At 43.2% G+C, this 23424-nt stretch overlaps 1 protein-coding gene across 1 annotated transcript in view; it reads right to left on the bottom strand.

Annotated features, from left to right (window-relative positions):
- The window catches only part of LOC143282637 (uncharacterized), a 196627-nt gene that overhangs the window by 49156 nt on the left and 124047 nt on the right, over positions 1-23424 (bottom strand). The window contains exons 26-34 of the mRNA XM_076588286.1: positions 22348-22422; positions 20560-20769; positions 18544-18668; positions 17455-17593; positions 15996-16181; positions 13318-13433; positions 10140-10317; positions 9064-9258; positions 7340-7372 (exon numbers count right to left, since the gene is read on the bottom strand). Of these exons, the coding sequence (XP_076444401.1) occupies positions 7340-7372; positions 9064-9258; positions 10140-10317; positions 13318-13433; positions 15996-16181; positions 17455-17593; positions 18544-18668; positions 20560-20769; positions 22348-22422 (1257 nt within the window). The remainder of the gene's footprint in view (positions 1-7339; positions 7373-9063; positions 9259-10139; positions 10318-13317; positions 13434-15995; positions 16182-17454; positions 17594-18543; positions 18669-20559; positions 20770-22347; positions 22423-23424) is intronic.

The raw sequence follows: 23424 nt of genomic DNA, 5'->3' as shown, positions 1-23424 counted from the left end.
AAGAGAGAGAGAGATGGGGTGAAGAGAGAGAGATGGGGTGAAGAGAGTGATATGGGGTGAAAAGAGAGAGATGGGGTGAAGAGAGAGTGATATGGGGTGAAGAGAGAGATGGGGTGAAGAGAGAGAGATGGGGTGAAGAGAGTGAGATGGGGTGAAGAGAGAGAGATGGGGTGAAGAGAGTGAGATGGGGTGAAGAGAGAGATGGGGTGAAGAGAGTGAGATGGGGTGAAGAGAGAGAGATGGGGTGAAGAGAGAGAGAGATGGGATGAAGAGAGAGAGATGGGGTGAAGAGAGATGGGGTGTAGAGAGAGATGGGGTGAAGAGAGAGAGATGGGGTGTAGAGAGATGGGGTGAAGAGTGAGATGGGGTGAAGTGAGAGATATGGGGTGTAGAGAGAGCGTGAGATGGGGTGTAGAGAGAGAGATGGGGTGAAGAGAGTGAGATGGGGTGAAGAGAGAGTGAGATGGGGTGAAGAGAGAGAGATGGGGTGAAGAGAGAGAGATGGGGTGAAGAGAGAGAGAGAGATGGGGTGAAGAGAGAGATGGGGTGAAGAGAGTGAGATGGGGCGTAGAGAGAGAGATGGGGTGTAGTGAGTGAGATGGGGTGAAGTGAGATGAGCTAAAGAGAGTGAGATGGGGTGAAGAGAGAGAGATGGGGTGAAGAGAGAGTGAGATGGGGTGAAGAGAGAGAGATGGGGTGAAGAGTGAGATGGGGTGAAGAGTGAGATGGGGGTGAAGAGAGAGAGATGGGGTGAAGAGAGAGATGGGGTGAAGAGAGAGAGATGGGGTGAAGAGAGAGTGAGATGGGGTGAAGAGAGTGAGATGGGGTGAAGAGTGAGATGGGGTGAAGAGTGAGATGGGGGTGAAGAGAGAGAGATGGGGTGAAGAGAGTGAGATGGGGGTGAGGAGAGAGAGATGGGGTGAAGAGAGAGAGATGGGGTGAAGAGAGAGTGAGATGGGGTGAAGAGAGTGAGATGGGGTGAAGAGTGAGATGGGGTGAAGAGTGAGATGGGGGTGAAGAGAAAGAGATGGGGTGAAGAGAGTGAGATGGGGTGAAGAGTGAGATGGGGTGAAGAGAGAGAGAGATGGGGTGAAGAGAGTGAGATGGGGGTGAAGAGAGAGAGATGGGGTGAAGAGAGAGTGAGATGGGGTGAAGAGAGAGTGAGATGGGGTGAAGAGAGAGTGAGATGGGGTGAAGAGAGATGGGGTGAAGAGTGAGATGGGGTGAAGTGAGAGATATGGGGTGTAGAGAGAGCGTGAGATGGGGTGTAGAGAGAGAGATGGGATGAAGAGAGTGAGATGGGGTGAAGAGAGGGTGAGATGGGGTGAAGAGACATAGTGAGAGATGGGGTGAAGAGAGAGAGATGGGGTGAAGAGAGAGAGATGGGGTGAAGAGAGTGAGATGGGGTGTAGAGAGAGAGATGGGGTGTAGTGAGTGAGATGGGGTGAAGAGAGATGGGGTAAAGAGAGTGAGATGGGGTGAAGAGAGAGAGATGGGGTGAAGAGAGAGTGATATGGGGTGAAGAGAGAGAGAGATGGGGTGAAGAGAGAGTGAGATGGGGTGAAGAGAGTGAGATGGGGTGAAGAGAGAGAGATGGGGTGAAGAGAGTGAGATGGGGTGAAGAGAGAGTGAGATGGGGTGAAGAGAGAGAGATGGGATGAAGAGAGTGAGATGGGGTGTAGAGAGTGAGATGGGGTGTAGAGAGAGAGATGGGGTGTAGTGAGTGAGATGGGGTGAAGAGAGAGATGGGGTGAAGAGAGTGAGATGGGGTGAAGAGAGTGAGATGGGGTGTAGTGAGTGATATGGGGTGAAGAGAGAGAGATGGGGTGAAGAGAGAGTGAGATGGGGTGAAGAGAGTGAGATGGGGTGTAGAGAGAGATATGGGGTGTAGTGAGTGATATGGGTGAAGCGAGAGTGAGATGGGGTGAAGAGAGTGAGATGGGGTGTAGAGAGTGAGATGGGGTGTAGTGAGTGAGATGGGGTGAAGAGAGAGTGAGATGGGGTGAAGAGAGAGTGAGATGGGGTGAAGAGAGAGAGATGGGATGAAGAGAGTGAGATGGGGTGTAGAGAGTGAGATGGGGTGTAGAGAGAGAGATGGGGTGTAGTGAGTGATATGGGGTGAAGAGAGAGTGAGATGGGGTGAAGAGAGTGAGATGGGGTGTAGAGAGTGAGATTGGGTGTAGTGAGTGATATGGGGTGAAGAGAGAGTGAGATGGGGTGAAGAGAGTGAGATGGGGTGTAGAGAGAGATATGGGGTGTAGTGAGTGATATGGGTGAAGAGAGAGTGAGATGGGGTGAAGAGAGAGTGAGATGGGGTGAAGAGAGTGATATGGGGTGTAGAGAGAGAGATGGGGTGTAGTGAGTGATATGGGGTGTAGTGAGTGATATGGGGTGAAGAGAGTGAGATGGGGTGTAGTGAGTGATATGGGGTGAAGAGAGTGATATGGGGTGAAGAGAGTGAGATGGGGTGAAGAGAGATAGATGGGGTGACGTTAGTGAGATGGGGTGAAGAGAGAGATGGGGTGAAGAGAGAGTGAGATGGGGTGAAGAGAGAGTGAGATGGGGTGTAGAGAGTGAGATGGGGTGTAGTGAGTGATATGGGGTGAAGAGAGAGTGAGATGGGGTGAAGAGAGAGTGAGATGGGGTGAAGAGAGTGATATGGGGTGTAGAGAGAGAGATGGGGTGTAGTGAGTGATATGGGGTGTAGTGAGTGATATGGGGTGAAGAGAGTGAGATGGGGTGTAGTGAGTGATATGGGGTGAAGAGAGTGAGATGGGGTGAAGAGAGAGATGGGGTGAAGAGAGAGTGAGATGGGGTGAAGAGAGTGATATGGGGTGAAGAGAGTGATATGGGGTGAAGAGAGTGAGATGGGGTGTAGAGAGAGAGATGGGGTGTAGAGAGATGGGGTGTAGAGAGAGAGATGGGGTGAAGAGAGTGAGATGGGGTGTAGAGAGTGAGATGGGGTGTAGAGAGAGAGATGGGGTGAAGAGAGTGAGATGGGGTGTAGAGAGTGAGATGGGGTGTAGAGAGAGAGATGGGGTGTAGAGAGAGAGATGGGGTGAAGAGAGTGAGATGGGGTGTAGAGAGAGAGATGGGGTGTAGAGAGTGAGATGGGGTGTACAGGGAAGGTTGAGAGATTCCTTGCATTGGTCTCAAAATGACACATGACCAATGCTGCAGTGGAATTCATTTATCTATTTTGCCACAATCGCCATAGAATACAGATTCAAAATCTATCGTTCAGCTGAAGAAAAAACCTATGTGAGTCAGCTTGTAAATTGTGAATCATTAAATATAGAACTGAAAGTAAAGAAAACAAACAAAAAGAACACCCCTCCCCTCAAAAACCCCAAATACAAAACAAAACAAAAAACACGTGCAAGAAACGCTGATCACTCAGAACTTACAACTAACCTCTGCAATGTGTAAGAAATGAAAACAGATAATCAGATGAAAACAAAACAAAACAAAGAACAAAACCATACGCATCTGAAACATCAACTGACCACACACACACACACACTCATTCACACAGAAAGTGTGAACAATAAAAGAAAAGAAAGAGAAGAAAAAGAGAAGAAAATGAAAAAAATGACTGGTAATTGTTTTCAAAATATATCTATATATGTGTGAATATATAGTTATATGCATGTCTGCATGTATATGCTTGTGTATATAATATGTATTCATGTATATATATTTCTCTCTCTCTCTACATATATCAAAAGAGTAACCTGCCCTTGTACCCGCCCACTGGCTGCACTGAGTTGGCCTCTGCCTTTCTGTGTCACAACTGACACAATCAAACTTGGCAGTACATTCATCCCTCTTTCCAGTTCAGTCAGGAACCTCAGTGTTGACAACACACTGTCCATGTAAAAATTTATCAGTCAGACATGTCAATCCTGCTACTGTCAACTGCGACGCATCAGTTCCATCCGGAAATATCTGTCCACTGACACAACATCTAGACATGTTGTTTCTCTCATTCTCTCTCGCCTTGACTACTGTAACTCTCTATTGTCTGGTTTGCCTGCTTCATCCATTCAGTCCCTTCAGCGCATACAGAACTCTGTTGCCCGACTCGTCCTCAGAAAGAAAAGATCTGAGCACATCACTCCTCTTTTGCAACATCTCCACTGGCTCCCTGTCTCACACAGAATTAAGTACAAGATCAGCACTCTATGATATAAATGTATTCACAAATCTGCCCCTTCCTATCTCTGTTGCTACCTTCACCTCTACACTCCATCTCGCTCTCTATGATCGGCTTCGGATCCACCCTGTTCACGCATACCCAGATTCAAACTCTCGACTGTTGGCCACCGTTCTTTCTCTGTCTCTGGACCTTGCAATTGGAATGAACTTCCTCTTTTGCTTTGTCAAGTCTCTGCACTCAGCTCTTTCAAGTCTGGCCTTAAAACCCACCTCTTCCCAAAACAGCCTCCCTTCCCTGCCTCTTCCTTGTCTTCAGTTTCTACAGTTTTAGAGTTACACGTGTGTGAATGACTGGTGCAAAAGCACTTTGATTTGTCTCTGCACAAGATTCAGCGCTATATAAATACCATTACATATATATATCAAATACTTGCACATGTGCCTGTCTGCAAGTATTTGCTTGTGTTCATATACCAATGTGAACATATTGTTATAAGCATGTCCGTATGTATATGTTTCTAATGTTTGTATGTATGTATATGTTTTCAGAGAATGCTGCACAAATGATACACCTATACAATAAAAATCATACATCAGACAAACAGACAGACAGACAGACAGACAGGGATTGAGATTTGAGACAGCTGACAAGGAAAAACAAAATCTAACTTTATGTGTTATCAAATGAACAGTTCCGCTCTTTGCAGATCGGTAGAAAATCAAAGCGTCAAATCTTTACTATTCTGAATTTAGTCAGTTACTGAAACACTGCAGTTGACTCAAACACTGCAAACAGAAGAACTATAACACACACACATACACTTGTAGACTGAACTGGTCAGCTGCTAAAACACTGCAAAACCCAAGACACAGGTACACACATACACATGAATCACATTATTCTAATAATTGATCTTTTATCCATTTGAACCCTTATGCATTCTTCACCTTCCTCAGACATCACCTTTCTCAGCCTAGATCAACACAAACCATCTGGACAAACTGTCTTCAACACAAACCATCTGGATAAACTGTCTTCAACACAAACCATCTGGACAAACTGTCTTCAACACAAACCATCTGGACAAACTGTCTTCAACACAAACCATCTGGATAAAGTGTCTTCAACACAAACCATCTGGATAAAGTGTCAACACAAACCATCTGGATAAACTGTCTTCAACACAAACCATCTGGATAAAGTGTCTTCAACACAAACCATCTGGATAAAGTGTCTTCAACACAAACCATCTGGATAAAGTGTCTTCAACACAAACCATCTGGACAAACTGTCTTCAACACAAACCATCTGGACAAACTGTCTTCAACACAAACCATCTGGACAAACTGTCTTCAACACAAACCATCTGGATAAACTGTCTTCAACACAAACCATCTGGACAAACTGTCTTCAACACAAACCATCTGGACAAACTGTCTTCAACACAAACCATCTGGATAAAGTGTCTTCAACACAAACCATCTGGACAAACTGTCTTCAACACAAACCATCTGGATAAAGTGTCTTCAACACAAACCATCTGGACAAACTGTCTTCAACACAAACCATCTGGATAAACTGTTTTCAACACACAAACCATCTGGACAAACTGTCTTCAACACAAACCATCTGGACAAACTGTCTTCAACACACAAACCATCTGGATAAACTGTCTTCAACACAAACCATCTGGATAAACTGTCTTCTTCACAATCCCCTGCGTTTACTGTTCAACCATTTTCATGACTGGCCTTTTTACCTGCAGGTTTTAGCCCTGAGTGCACACCACTGTATTCACTTTTGGGTTTTGTTTTTCAGATGGTGGTGCTGTGTTAAAGCAGCTTAATATTTCAATAACATACCGACAAAACTTTGAACACAACTTCAAACAATCTGATTTACTGTGTGCAACACACATCAACATGAAGAGGACTAGCAGGTCTGCATCATACTGATTTATAGGAGCATTCTTTTAGATCAGCAGCTGCCCTATATGGTGCCAAATAGGCACCAACAGAAGTCACGACTGCAGCTGACATACTGGTGCCATATAGAAATAGACAATTCTTTAAGATTGTAAAATGACTGTCTTACTCCTGATGATTCAACGACAAGCTAATCTGGATCCTCCCTTAATGATGAAGTAAACATCTGATTTATTCTCCTATTAATTCAAAAGCAAATCAATGTCTCTTTGTGTCTATCTATCTGTAAGTATCTATCTATCAGTGAGTAGATAAACAAACAAACAAATAAATAAATGATTTCATTTATATACATTGCTCATTTAACTCCTAAGGATTCCAAAACAAGGTAGTGTGAATCTGAATCTAACTTGATCTCTTGATGGTAAGGCACAAGTGAAAATAAACATGATTGTATCACATAACAATTCTACTTTCACTTTTAAGCACAAACACTTCAGCAGCAACTTATATTAACTCAATTCAGAAAAACAATGAAGACCAAGAAAACATAATAAGTATAACTCTAAACTATCCTCACTCAACAAAAAAGAAAAGAAAAGAAAAAAAAAAAAAAAAAAGGAGAGAAAAAAAGAAATGAGGAATAAGCCTACAATTCGTTCATGAATCTCTAAGTAATACTGAAACTATTACTGAGGAAATTCTGACAAAAAAAGACTTATGATTAACTATTACATCAAATAGGGGGTATGTTTTCTTCAATACATGCTTTTAATGTAGTTGCGTCAAAGTATTAGGTGTAAAATATGATAATATTTCTGAATACAATGTATTTTGTGCCAGGAATGTTATGGATAATAATCACAATTCAGGAAGTGTTGTCTTTTGCAGATTAACTTCACTTAAAAAAAAACAACAACCCAAAACCAAAAGGAAAAACATACAACAAACACAGGGGGGAATAAAGTTACACAATATGCATCATAAATCATACACAACTTTCAATAGCCAAAACAAAATTTCTATAAGAAATATGAGTAAATTTCAATAAACCAATGTCTTTGAGCGATATGAGTACATTTGGGTAACAAGTGTACAAGCAAATTTCAATCATCAATCTGTACGAGCACATCAAACATAAGTAAATCCAGGTTACAAGTAAGTCCAATAGAACAATTCCACAAGATTACAATGTGTTAATCAAAGACTGTCAAGGCAGATGCAGCTGACACCTAATGCATTCTTTTTGTTTTACCCTGTCATTGTCTTTGGAGTCTTTCCGATTGCCCTTGCATCAGAACACACACACACATCAAAAATCATCCCACAATTTGAAAATCAAACAAACAAATTAAACATTCTATTTTGAAGAAATCCTTACATGAGAATGTATGCTTCATCTTATTTTGATTTCATCACAATAAACAAGGCGCAAAATTGCCAACACAAACATGATCAAATACACATATGCAGCCACACAAATTTGAACACACAAACACATACACACCAACTTTTTTGTTCTGGTTCCTGCACAATCAACATACTTGTGCGTAAGCATACTTAAACTTGACACGCCACACACACATAGGTGTGAACACACTTATAAATACACTCTCTATGCAGGAGGCACATGTGCAGAGAGAGCTGACAGGTTCTCAAGTGCTTTCAGATCATCAAATACTTAAAGAATATCTTGAGTGCTTTCAGATCATCAAATACTTAAAGAGTATCTCCAGTGCTTTCAGATCATCAAATACTTAAAGAATATCTTGAGTGCTTTCCAGTCATCAAATACTTAAAGAATATCTTGAGTGCTTTCCAGTCATCAAATACTTAAAGAATATCTTGAGTGCTTTCCAGTCATCAAATACTTAAAGAATATCTTAAGTGCACCCTGACTGTGTAGCTGTCGAACGCAAAAGAAAAAAATCTTAAGTGCTTTCCAGTCGTCAAATACTTAAAGAATATATCCAGTGCTTTCCAGTCATCAAATACTTAAAGAATATCTTGAGTGCTTTCCAGTCATCAAAGACTTAAAGAATATCTTGAGTGCTTTCCAGTCATCAAATACTTAAATATCTTACGTGCTTTCCAGTCATCAAATACTTAAAGAATATCTTGAGTGCTTTCCAGTCATCAAATACTTAAAGAATATCTTGAGTGCTTTCCAGTCATCAAATACTTAAATATCTTACGTGCTTTCCAGTCATCAAATACTTAAAGAATATCTTGAGTGCTTTCCAGTCATCAAATACTTAAAGAATATCTTGAGTGCTTTCCAGTCATCAAATACTTAAAGAATATCTTGAGTGCTTTCCAGTCATCAAATACTTAAAGAATATCTTGAGTGCTTTCCAGTCATCAAATACTTAAAGAATATCTTGAGTGCTTTCCAGTCATCAAATACTTAAAGAATATCTTGAGTGCTTTGAAAACGCAAGAAGTGAAAAACACACACATACACAATGTGCACTCCACCCTCCCCTCTCCATACACATATACATGTATACAGATGTGGGGACACAGCGTGGGCATCAACTTTGTACATTCCAACAGGGATCCCACCAACATCTCTGCTCATGCTCACCTCCGACGGGCACATTAGCTGAATGGTCTAAGTGTTGGACTTTTAATCTGAGGGTCCCAGGTTTGAATCTAAGTAACAGCACCTGGTGGGTAAAGGGTGGAGATTTTTCCAATCTCCCAGGTCAACATTTGTGCAGACCTGCTTGTGCCTGAACCCCCTTCATGTGATTTCGCATCCAGAAGATCAAATACGCATGTTAAAGATCCTGTAATCCATGTCAGCGTTCAGTGGGTTACGGAAAGAAGAACATACCCAGCATGCACACCCCCGAAAATGGAGAATGGCTGCCTACATGGCGGGTGAAAAAACGGTCATGTTGGTAAAAGCCCACTGGTGTACACATCAGTGAACGTGGGAGCTGCAGCCAGCGAAGGAAGAAGAAGAATGCTCACCTCCTTTCCGTCCTCCCCCAGTTCGTTGATGATGTCCTCATCGTACATGTTCTCCAGGGACTCCATCTTCCTCAGGTGCTCCTCCGTGATGCTGTCCTCCGGAGCCTTCTTCAGCTTCTCCTTCTTCAGCCTCTCAGCCTCCACCGCTTCTTCTGCCATTTCTTGCAGCGCTCGCCGGTACTCATGTGGGAAGACCTGAGTGTTCAGGAAATGGTGAAGATCTGAGTGTTCGGGAAATAGGAAGATCTGAGTGTTTGGGAAATGGGGAAGATCTGAGTCTTTGGGAAATGGGGAAGATCTGAGTCTTTGGGAAATGGGAAGACTGAGTGTTGGGAAGACTGAGTGTTTTGGAAATTGGGAAGACCTCCAGACCTGAGTGTTTACAGGATGGGAAGACATGAGTGTTTACATAATGGGAAGATGAGCGTTTACATAATGGGAAGACTTGAGTGTTTACATAATGGGAAGACTTGAGTGTTTACAGAATGGGAAGACCTGAGTGTTTAGGAAATGGGAAGACCTTAGTGTATACAGAATGGGAAGACCTGAGTGGTAAGGAAATGGGAAGACCTGAGTGGTAAGGAAATGGGAAGACCTGAGTGATAAGTACTTGGAAGACCTGAGTGGTAAGGAAATGGGAAGACCTGAGTGGTAAGTACTTGGAAGACCTGAGTGGTAAGGAAATGGGAAGACCTGAGTGGTAAGTACTTGGAAGACATGAATGTTAAGGAAATGGGAAGACCTGAGTGGTAAGTACTTGGAAGACATGAATGTTAAGGAAACAGGAAGACCTGAGTGATAAGTACTTGGAAGACATGAATGTTTAGGAAATGGGAAGACCTGAGTGGTAAGTACTTGGAAGACATGAATGTTTAGGAAATGGGAAGACCTGAGTGGTAAGTACTTGGAAGACATGAATGTTTAGGAAATGGGAAGCTCCTCTTAATCCAAAAATAAAAAAAACGAGAGAGAGGACAAATTATAGTGAAATACACAGCTCCTCTTAATCCAAAAATAAAAAACCAGAGAGAGGACAATTCATCTTCAATGCCAGGAATTCCAGAACTGTGACCCACCTTGATGAAATTCTCCTGCTCCTTGTCCCAGTTGTTCAGGATGTTCTGAGCCACCTGCGACCCGGTCTTCTTCTGGAACTCCTCCAGGAGGTCCCGCACAAAGTCCACGTCCACCTTCTTCACCATGGACTCCAGGGCCACTGACTCCTGGTTGCACAGTGAGTGGAACCTCTTTGCCCTGTGTGGAAACCAATGTTGTCAACCTGGCATCGTCTGTTGGAGAAAGGTGGCAGAATGATCCGATACAGCGTCTGTAAGGATCTGGGTTTGAATCCAACTCTGCCCTTTCTCCAAAGTTTGGAGAGGAAAATCATACCCAGCATTTAGACAGTGGAAAATCATACCCAACATTTAGACAGTGGAAAATCATACCCACCATTTAGTCAGTGGAAAATCATACCCAGCATTTAGTCAGTGGAAAATCATACCCACCATTTAGACAGTGGAAAATCATACCCACCATTTAGTCAGTGGAAAATCATACCCACCATTTAGTCAGTGGAAAATCATACCCAGCATTTAGTCACTTGGATGAGATGATTAACTGAGGTCCCATGTGCAGCATGCACTGGCCACACTGAAAAAGAACAAATGGCAATGAGAGTGTTGTCCTGTGGCAATTTTTTGTAGAATAAATCCATTCTGACAGGTACAAAAATATTTATGCATGCACCCAAGGCCTCACTAAGCGTGTTGGTCGGGCATCTTCCCAGCAGATGTGGGGTAGCGTACATGGATTTGTCTGAATGCTGTATCGCTTCCTTGAGAAACTCAAACTGATACTGTCTGTTGCTGAACTTCTGCTTGGTAAAAGGAACAGCGGTGGTATCAAGGGTATATACACACATGCATGAATCAAGTAATATCAGTTGGCAAAATGTGCTATCAGTATATCTAAAAGGATGCAAACTGTTATTCCACTACAATCAATTTTTGAGAAAGAAATTTAGTTTCAGGAGTTCAAAGAAATGATCTGAATGTTTATTTAGGTGTTGTTGTTTTTTATGCCTGTATGTGCATGCTTGTCTGTACCTCAAACAGTTACCTTTTATTTCTGTCCCTCCTTTTTAATGGAGGTTTAAATCATATCAGACCCAAGTGACAGGGAGTGAGAGAGTGACAAACATCCCTCCTTTTTAATGGAGGTTTAAATCATATCAGACCAAGTGACAGGGAGTGAGAGAGTGACAAACATCCCTCCTTTTTAATGGAGGTTTAAATCATATCAGACCCAAGTGACAGGGAGTGAGAGAGTGACAAACATCCCTCCTTTTTAATGGAGGTTTAAATCATATCAGACCCAAGTGACAGGGAGTGAGAGAGTGACAAACATCCCTCCTTTTTAATGGAGGTTTAAATCATATCAGACCCAAGTGACAGGGAGTGACAGAGTGACAAACATCCCTCCTTTTTAATGGAGGTTTAAATCATATCAGACCAAGTGACAGGGAGTGAGAGAGTGACAAACATCCCTCCTTTTTAATGGAGGTTTAAATCATATCAGACCCAAGTGACAGGGAGTGAGAGAGTGACAAACATCCCTCCTTTTTAATGGAGGTTTAAATCATATCAGACCCAAGTGACAGGGAGTGACAGAGTGACAAACATCCCTCCTTTTTAATGGAGGTTTAAATCATATCAGACCCAAGTGACAGGGAGTGACAGAGTGACAAACATCCCTCCTTTTTAATGGAGGTTTAAATCATATCAGACCCAAGTGACAGGGAGTGAGAGAGTGACAAACATCCCTCCTTTTTAATGGAGGTTTAAATCATATCAGACCCAAGTGACAGGGAGTGAGAGAGTGACAAACATCCCTCCTTTTTAATGGAGGTTTAAATCATATCAGACCCAAGTGACAGGGAGTGACAGAGTGACAAACATCCCTCCTTTTTAATGGAGGTTTAAATCATATCAGACCCAAGTGACAGGGAGTGAGAGAGTGACAAACATCCCTCCTTTTTAATGGAGGTTTAAATCATATCAGACCAAGTGACAGGGAGTGAGAGAGTGACAAACATCCCTCCTTTTTAATGGAGGTTTAAATCATATCAGACCCAAGTGACAGGGAGTGAGAGAGTGACAAACATCCCTCCTTTTTAATGGAGGTTTAAATCATATCAGACCCAAGTGACAGGGAGTGAGAGAGTGACAAACATCCCTCCTTTTTAATGGAGGTTTAAATCATATCAGACCCAAGTGACAGGGAGTGAGAGAGTGACAAACATCCCTCCTTTTTAATGGAGGTTTAAATCATATCAGACCAAGTGACAGGGAGTGAGAGAGTGACAAACATCCCTCCTTTTTAATGGAGGTTTAAATCATATCAGACCCAAGTGACAGGGAGTGAGAGAGTGACAAACATCCCTCCTTTTTAATGGAGGTTTAAATCATATCAGACCCAAGTGACAGGGAGTGAGAGAGTGACAAACATCCCTCCTTTTTAATGGAGGTTTAAATCATATCAGACCCAAGTGACAGGGAGTGACAGAGTGACAAACATCCCTCCTTTTTAATGGAGGTTTAAATCATATCAGACCCAAGTGACAGGGAGTGAGAGAGTGACAAACATCCCTCCTTTTTAATGGAGGTTTAAATCATATCAGACCCAAGTGACAGGGAGTGACAGAGTGACAAACATCCCTCCTTTTTCATGGAGGTTTAAATCATATCAGACCCAAGTGACAGGGAGTGAGAGAGTGACAAACATCCCTCCTTTTTAATGGAGGTTTAAATCATATCAGACCCAAGTGACAGGGAGTGAGAGAGTGACAAACATCCCTCCTTTTTAATGGAGGTTTAAATCATATCAGACCAAGTGACAGGGAGTGAGAGGTGTGGGAGAGTGACAAACATGCAAACAGACAGAAAATGCACTACAACAATTAAACCACCCAAACACTAGATTGACACTAAATTTCCACATACAAAGATTTTGTCCATTATCATAGAAGCAAACAGACAAAGAATTGTGTGTGTGTGTGTGTGTGTGTGTGTGTGTGTATGTTTAAACAACAGTAGAAAGGTGATTCCTTTTTTTAATTTTTTTACCGGCTGCATGTTTGTGCATTGCATGCTATCCTCCACTTTACAATCTGTAACCTAACTGTGTATCGCAGACTACACATAACAACGTCTCCATCCAAGACAATCCAGTGATTCCACTTCTGATACTGACACATCATACACGTAGGCGATGCCACCTGACATGCCGGCAGCGAAGTTTCGACCTGTCAGTCCCAGAACGAGGACCCGACCCCCTGTCATGTATTCACAGCCATGGTCACCGCAGCCCTGAAACACACCAGGTAAGATACAGGTAACACAGCCCTGAAACACACCAGGTAAGATACAGGTAACACAGCCCTGAAACACACCAGGTAAGATACAGGTAACACAGCCCTGAAACACACCAGGTAAGATACAGGTAACACAGCCCTGAAACACACCAGGTAAGATACAGGTAACACAGCCCTGAAACACACCAGGTAAGACAGCCCTGAAACACACCAGGTAAGATACAGGTAACAGCCCTGAAACACACCAGGTAAGACAGCCCTGAAACACACCAGGTAAGACAGCCCTGAAACACACCAGGTAAGACACAGGTAACACAGCCCTGAAACACACCAGGTAAGATACAGGTAACACAGCCCTGAAACACACCAGGTAACACAGCCCTGAAACACACCAGGTAAGATACAGGTAACACAGCCCTGAAACACACCAGGTAAGATACAGGTAACACAGCCCTGAAACACACCAGGTAACACAGCCCTGAAACACACCAGGTAACACAGCCCTGAAACACACCAGGTAACACACAGGTAACACAGCCCTGAAACACACCAGGTAACACACAGGTAACACAGCCCTGAAACACACCAGGTAAGATACAGGTAACACAGCCCTGAAACACACCAGGTAACACAGCCCTGAAACACACCAGGTAACACACAGGTAACACAGCCCTGAAACACACCAGGTAACACACAGGTAAGACAGCCCTGAAACACACCAGGTAACACAGCCCTGAAACACACTAGGTAAGACACAGGTAAGACAGCACTGAAACACACCAGGTAACACAGCCCTGAAACACACTAGGTAACACACAGGTAAGACAGCCCTGAAACACACTAGGTAAGACACAGGTAAGACAGCCCTGAAAAACACAGGTAAGACAGCCCTGAAACACACTAGGTAAGACACAGGTAAGACAGCCCTGAAACACACCAGGTAACACAGCCCTGAAACACACTAGGTAACACACAGGTAAGACAGCCCTGAAACACACTAGGTAACACACAGGTAAGACAGCCCTGAAACACACCAGGTAACACAGCCCTGAAACACACCAGGTAAGACACAGGTAACACAGCCCTGAAACACACAGGTAACACAGCCCTGAAACACAACAGGTAACACAGCCCTGAAACACAACAGGTAACACAGCCCTGAAACACACCAGGTAACACACAGGTAACACAGCCCTGAAACACACCAGGTAAGACACAGGTAACACAGCCCTGAAACACACCAGTAACACACAGGTAACACAGCCCTGGCCCTGAAACACACCAGGTAACACAGCCCTGAAATGCACCAGGTAACACAGCCCTGAAACACACCAGGTAACACAGCCCTGAAACACACCAGGTAACACAGCCCTGAAACACACCAGGCAACACAGCCCTGAAATGCACCAGGTAACACAGCTATAAAACACAGCAGGTAACACACAGGTAACACAGCCCTGAAATGCACCAGGTAACACAGCTATAAAACACAGCAGGTAACACAGCCCTGAAACACACCAGGTAACACAGCCCTGAAACACAGCAGGTAACACAGCTATAAAACACAGCAGGTAACACAGCCCTGAAACACACCAGGTAACACAGCTATAAAACACAGCAGGTAACACAGCCCTGAAACACACCAGGTAACACAGCTATAAAACACAGCAGGTAACACAGCCCTGAAACACAGCAGGTAACACAGCCCTGAAACACACCAGGTAACACAGCTATAAAACACAGCAGGTAACACAGCCCTGAAACACAGCAGGTAACACAGCCCTGAAATGCACCAGGTAACACAGCTATAAAACACAGCAGGTAACACAGCCCTGAAACACAGCAGGTAACACAGCTATAAAACACAGCAGGTAACACAGTCCTGAAATGCACCAGGTAACACAGCCCTGAAATACACCAGGTAACACAGCTATAAAACACAGCAGGTAACACACAGGTAACACAGCAATAAAACACAGCAGGTAACACAGCCCTGAAACACAGCAGGTAACACAGCTATAAAACACAGCAGGTAACACAGCCCTGTAACACACCAGGTAACACAGCCCTGAAATGCACCAGGTAACACACAGGTAACACAGCTATAAAACACACCAGGTAACACAGCTATAAAACACACCAGGTGACACAGCCCTGGAACACATCAGGTAACACAGCTATAAAACACAGCAGGTAACACAGCCCTGAAACACATCAGGTAACACACAGGTAACAGCTATAAAACACAGCAGGTAACACAGCCCTGGAACACAAAGTTAAAACAGCCCTGAAACATATTCATGTATGGAAAGATGTACAAGCAGGTGTATGGACAGATGTATGAATGGATTTATGTATGTCCTATGTTCTATTTTGTTAACTCTCTCACACACACATACACACACAATCTATCTATCTATCTATCTGTCTATGTCTGTCTGTCTGTCTCTCAATCCATCTATCTCTATATATATCTCTATCTACTATATATGAAAAAAATCCCAACACTTCACAACCAGACACATGCAGGTGGGCACCACCACCCCCAAAGCCCCACCTCGCAGACAGCAATGGCGCCAGAGTTCCGGACACAGAAGCGCTCAGCTGTCTGCCCGCAGAAGAAGGCTTTGCCAGAGGTGGCTCCGTACAGACAGACGTTGCCCACGATGATGTTGTCCTTTGACCTGAAGTCCTGGTGGGAGTCCTTGGGTGGGTAGATCACCACCTCCCCTCCTGACAGGCCCTGCACACCACACCATGCTCACCGTCACCTTTCACTGTTTGATGGAAAAAAGATTGGCTTGTCTACCTACAGTGTCAAGCCTGGATACGGCCGACTGCGCGGAAGAAACCGTCACTGGTTCAACGGGCAGAAAGGCGATTCTCAGCAATGCGCTGTGGAGTGCTAAAAGGGCGCAGTGAAACATGCTGAACACTGCTGGCCATCTACAGCATCCTGACCTAACCCCATCCCTCTAAACTGTCTTGCCACTGGCAGAGAGTGAGGCTGACGACCTGCACAACTCTCCCTCACTTAAATCCACGTCAAGCGCAAGTCAGGACTCCAAACTACACTGCCACAGACTTAAAACAGGAAGGACAGGTTTCAGTTTATCAAGGAGATGCATTGGTATAAATCCATGTTCACTACACCACATCTGCACTACCCAATCACAAGTGCAAAGCAGCACATATAATAATACATCACAGACTGCGGGAAAGAGACCTAAAAAAATGTCAAGGCTTGCTGAAAAAACAAGGAAAGGGGAATGGACTAGAAAGAAAGAAAAAGTAGACAATACAAAAGGGAGAAAAAAGGCAGAAACAAAGAGAGTGATAAAGAAGATGAAATTTCTAGCACAGAATTTCCAGGTGTGGATGCTACTTATACTGAAACGCCTTGATATATCATTCTTTCAATTTGTGGGCTGAAACTCCCAGATTCATTCATATCTTTGAATGGGCTTTCAATGACCTCACCCAGGAAGTTGTGGATGTCAAGACCATGGACACATTTGTGTCAAGGGCCTCCAGTCTCCAGGAATTTGTGGATGTCAAGACCATGGACACATTAGTGTCAAGGGCCTCCAGTCTCCAGGAAGTTGTGGATGTCAAGACCATGGACACATTTGTGTCAAGTGCCTCCAGTCTCCTGGAAGTCGTAGATGTCAAGACCATGGACACATTTATGTTAAGGGCCTCCAGTCTCCCCCAGTAACCCAGATTTTTTTCATTTATTTTTTATTTTTATTTTTTCTTCCAGTGCGCATCCACCCTCCCCTCCAAGTGACTGAACAGTCAACATGATGACTGCGGTGACTTCAATGGAAGAAGTGTATGACCATTTTTACCCTGCCATGTAGGCAGCCATGCCCTCTTTTTGGGGGTGTGCATGCTGAACGAATTTGGTGGTCTGTACAGGAAAATGCCTGAAGGGGTTCAGGCACTTACAGGTCTGCACATATCTTCATGTTGGAGGTGGGAAAAATGTGGAATTTCAAGCGCCAAACTCTGACCTTGGCCACGTAGTCGTTGGCATCGCCCTCCAGCGTGACGTGCACACCCCTGGCCAGGAACGCACAGAAGCTCTGACCTCCTGACCCCTTGCAGTTGATGATAATGCTGCCCTCTGGCAGACCCTCTTCTGCCTTTTTGCTGGAAACGATTGAAATGACAGTACGCTCCTTCAGCATGTATGTATGTTGCGCCTTTTTGCTGGAAATGATTGAAATGACAGTACACTCCTGTCAGCATGTATGTATGTTGCGCCTTTTTGCTGGAAACGATTGAAATGACAGTACGCTCCTTCAGCATGTATGTATGTTGCGCCTTTTTGCTGGAAATGATTGAAATGACAGTACCCTCCTGTCAGCATGTATGTATGCTGCGCCTTTTTGCTGGAAACAATAGAAATGACAGTACGCTCCTTCAGCATGTATGTATGTTGCGCCTTTTTGCTGGAAACGATTGAAATGACAGTACGCTCCTGTCAGCATGTATGTATGTTGCGCCTTTTTGCTGGAAACGATTGAAATGACAGTACGCTCCTTCAGCATGTATGTATGTTGCGCCTTTTTGCTGGAAATGATTGAAATGACAGTACACTCCTGTCAGCATGTATGTATGTTGCGCCTTTTTGCTGGAAACGATTGAAATGACAGTACACTCCTTCAGCATGTATGTATGTTGCGCCTTTTTGCTGGAAACGATTGAAATGACAGTACACTCCTGTCAGCATTTATGTTGCGCTGCACCAGGAGTGTGTTTGAAAGCAGGGAAATTCATCACAATGGGAAAGGTTATAAACTGATATGCTTCATTATTCATCCATTTGTATCACCAATTTCATCCATTACAACTGCTGCGTGAAATACTGTTGATGTTACTTAATATCCTCCACGCCCCCGCCCACCCCCACCCCAACCTCCCCAAGACGGGTCAAATGATTAAATGTTCTTCATTCCTATGAAGGGCTATGGAGAGAAGACTTGCACCGACTCCTAAATTTTTCATCAACCCCCCCCCCCCCCCCCACACACACACACCCCCTTCAATTCAAATCACATCTTATCTTCTTATTAACTCAGCTGTCAGATGTCACTGACTTGGAGATGAAGTTGGAGAGTGTTGCTCCGAATGTCCTGTCAGTGTTTTTCACCGTCAGGTCCATCACCACCTGCTTGCTCTTGCCCTCCACCACATCACGCGACTTCTCAATCAGATCATAGTCCTGGACACACACACACACACACACACAGACATGGTATACATCAGTATACACACACACACAGACATGGTGTACATCAGTATACACACACACACAGACATGGTGTACATCAGTATACACACACACACACACACAGACATGGTGTACATCAGTATACACACACACAGACATGGTGTACATCAGTATACACACACACACACACACACAGACATGGTGTACATCAGTATACACACACACACAGACATGGTGTACATCAGTATACACACACACACAGACATGGTGTACATCAGTATACACACACACACAGACATGGTGTACATCAGTATACACACACACACACAGACATGGTGTACATCAGTATACACACACAGACATGGTGTACATCAGTACACACACACACACAGACATGGTGTACATCAGTATACACACACACAGACATGGTATACATCAGTATACACACACACACAGACATGGTGTACATCAGTATACACACACACACAGACATGGTGTACATCAGTATACACACACACACAGTGTACATCAGTATATACACACAGACATGGTGTACATCAGTACACACACACACACACACAGACATGGTGTACATCAGTATACACACACAGACATGGTGTACATCAGTACACACACACAGACATGGTGTACATCAGTATATACACACACACACACAGAGACATGGTGTACATCAGTATATACACACACACAGACATGGTGTACATCAGTATACACACACACACACACACACACACACATGGTGTACATCAGTATACACACACACAGACATGGTGTACATCAGTATACACACACACACACAGACATGGTGTACATCAGTATACACACACACACACACAGAGACATGGTGTACATCAGTATACACACACACACAGACATGGTGTACATCAGTATACACACACACACAGACATGGTGTACATCAGTATACACACAGACAGACAGACATGGTGTACATCAGTATACACACACACACAGACATGGTATACATCAGTATACACACACACACAGACATGGTGTACATCAGTATACACACACACACAGACAGACATGGTGTACATCAGTATACACACACACACACACACAGACATGGTGTACATCAGTATACACACAACACACAGACATGGTGTACATCAGTATACACACACACACACACATGGTGTACATCAGTATACACACACACACACACATGGTGTACATCAGTATACACACACACACACAGACATGGTGTACATCAGTATACACACACACACACACACACAGACATGGTGTACATCAGTATACACACACACACACACACACACACAGACATGGTGTACATCAGTATACACACACACACACAGACATGGTGTACATCAGTATACACACACACACACACACATGGTGTACATCAGTATATATACACACACACACACACAGACATGGTGTACATCAGTGTACTTGAGGATCATGACTGTGGTGACAGTGAAAGGAATCATAAATTGTCAGCTTGCATGTGTACATGCTCATGCGTTTGAGCAATGGTCAAACATGTAACATGTTCTATGTCTGTCTGAGTGTGTATGTGTGCATGCCTGATATCTGACTAACGACACAGGAAACAAATGATCACCCCATGGCAGCCATCAGCCAGCTCTGCCAGGTAGGCAGTCTGTTGTGCAAATGACCCGAAGTTTGTTCATAAACAACCACAACAGTTTGTGTGTGTGTGTGTGTGTGTGTGTGTGTGTGTGTTTTCTTTCAAAAGCAACAACAATTCCAGTTTGTTTGTTTTTCACAAAACAGACGCCCATACCAGATGAATTTCACAAAACAGACGACCCTTCCATTTTTCCCCCCTTTCTTTCACAAATCAAACAAGCATACCAGTTTTTTGTCCAAGTCAAAGATCTGCTTCACAGACCCTCCCACGACATTGACGTCGGGTTTCATCTCCTGGGCGTTCTTCAGGATGCGGTCAAAGTTCAGCAACTGCGCCTTTGCGTTGTCAGGGTCGGTGGCCATCCGCAGTTTGTCTGTACGGCCAATCATCTCCTGGAAACTGCGGAACCCCATCTTGGCCATGTGCTCACGGACCTGAAGGGAAGGGAAAGAACTCTAGTTTGTTCATTTCTATGTCAAATGATTTTCAAGGAACTGACATGGTTTTTTTCTATGTCAAATGATTTTCAAGGAACTGACATGGTTTTTTTCTATGTCAAATGATTTTCAAGGAACTGACATGGTTTTTTCTATGTCAAATGATTTTCAAGGAACTGACATGGTTTTTTTCTATGTCAAATGATTTTCAAGGAACTGACATGGTTTTTTCTATGTCAAATGATTTTCAAGGAACTGACATGGTTTTTTCTTTCAGTTTGCTTTTCATTTCTTCTTAACTAAAAAAATTGTTATGCTGAAACAAGAGAATATCAGTTCAAATCCAGCCTCAAAAGATTTGAGTGCAAATCAGTGTTCTAGGTGTTAGTGTGAGGTGTGTGTGTGTGTGTGTGTGTGTGTGTGTGTGTGTGTGTGTGTGCTTGTGTATTTGTGTGTGTGTACTTTGTCACTGACATTTTCCATTTGTCTTGATTGTAAGTTTTCATAAGTGTCATGTTGTAAATTTTTGGAACCATTTTCCCCATACTGATGGCAATTGTTAGCACTGTGGGCCCATGAGTACAGGAGGTAATACCCATTATTATCAACACTTCTGTGCTCTTGGGCTGCAAGCTCTAATGTTCACTTGTGTCTACAAGTAAACCTTTGTGCATGTTATCATTATTACCCCACTGCATTTTGTTATCAAAAGTGCATGCTGGGTATATTCTTGTTCCCATACATGTTCCCAACAAACACACAAGTGACATCTTACACATACACACACACACTCATGAAGCCACAGATATAACAGGCAATCTTACACACACACACACACACACACACTCATGAAGCCACAGATATAACAGGCAATCTTACACACACACACACACTCATGAAGCCACAGACAGAACAGGCAATCTTACACACACACACACACACACACACACACACACCCACACTCATGAAGCCACAGATATAACAGGCAATCTTACACACACACACACACACACACACACATGAAGCCACAGATATAACAGGCAATCTTACACACACACACACACTCATGAAGCCACAGACAGAACAGGCAATCTTACACACACACACACACACACACACACACTCATGAAGCCACAGATATAACAGGCAATCTTACACACACACACACACACACACACACACACACACTCATGAAGCCACAGATATAACAGGCAATCTTACACACACACACACACACTCATGAAGCCACAGATATAACAGGCAATCTTACACACACACACACACACACACACACACACACACACACACACACACACTCATGAAGCCACAGATATAACAGGCAATCTTACACACACACACACACACACACTCATGAAGCCATAGATATAACAGACAATCTTACACACACACACACACTCACTCAGGCTTCAACAATAACCAAACCATCTGTGTCCTATTTGTGAAAGAGAACGCAGATTCCAAATGCACATGACGACTGACTGATGGTGCACACAGCCAGCAGAGACGTATGTTATCACCAAACAGACAACAACTGTCAGCCAGACACACACATACCTCCTCAGCGATGAGGAACAGGTAGTTGACCAGATGTTCCGGCTTCCCAGCAAATTTCTTCCTCAGCTCAGGATCCTGGGGATGGAAATAATGATAATAAAAAAAGGTTTTAACACATTAACAAAAAACAACTCCATACTGACTTTGTATATGGTACTCTTCATTTTCTCTTCCTCTCAGCAGAAAAAAAGAAGTTAATACCAAGAGTATTACCTTAAGAAGTTAATACCAAGAGTATTACCTTCCTCTCAGCAGAAAAAAAGAAGTTAATACCAAGAGTATTACCTTAAGAAGTTAATACCAAGAGTATTACCTTCCTCTCAGCAAAAAAAAAGGTAATACCAAGAGTATTACCTTCCTCTCAGCAGAAAAAAGAAGTTAATACCAAGAGTATTACCTTCCTCTCAGCAGAAAAAAGAAGTTAATACCAAGAGTATTACCTTAAGAAGTTAATACCAAGAGTATTACCTTACTCTCAGCAGAAAAAAGAAGTTAATACCAAGAGTATTACCTTAAGAAGTTAATACCAAGAGTATTACCTTACTCTCAGCAGAAAAAAGAAGTTAATACCAAGAGTATTACCTTACTCTCTGCAGAAAAAAGAAGTTAATACCAAGAGTATTACCTTACTCTCTGCAGAAAAAAAGAAGTTAATACCAAGAGTATTACCTTCCTCTCAGCAGAAAAAAGAAGTTAATACCAAGAGTATACCTTACTCTCAGCAGAAAAAAGAAGTTAATACCAAGAGTATTAAATAGCACTGGACCTTGTGCCAAGACAAATCAAAGTGCTTTCACCCATGACTTTGAAACGCATGCTGAACTCTGAACCAAAAGAGATGCAAGACAAAGCTGATAAACACATGGAGGTAGAAGACCAGTAACTATGGCTGGAAACAGGACAGGAAGGGAGGGGCTATTTTGGAAAGAGGTAGGCTTTAAGGGCAGACTGCAAAGAGCTAAGAGCAGAGACTGGATGAAGGAAAAGAGGGAGATTGTACACAGTGCAAGGTCTACAGACACAGAGAACTAGTGGCTACTATGTTCCAAGTGCAAGGTCTACAGACACAGAGAACTA

Source organism: Babylonia areolata, chromosome 6, assembly GCF_041734735.1.
Source record: "Babylonia areolata isolate BAREFJ2019XMU chromosome 6, ASM4173473v1, whole genome shotgun sequence".
Lineage (NCBI taxonomy): Eukaryota > Metazoa > Mollusca > Gastropoda > Neogastropoda > Buccinidae > Babylonia > Babylonia areolata.
Note: the sequence above shows the minus strand (reverse complement) of the source record. Positions and strands in the feature narration are given on the sequence as shown.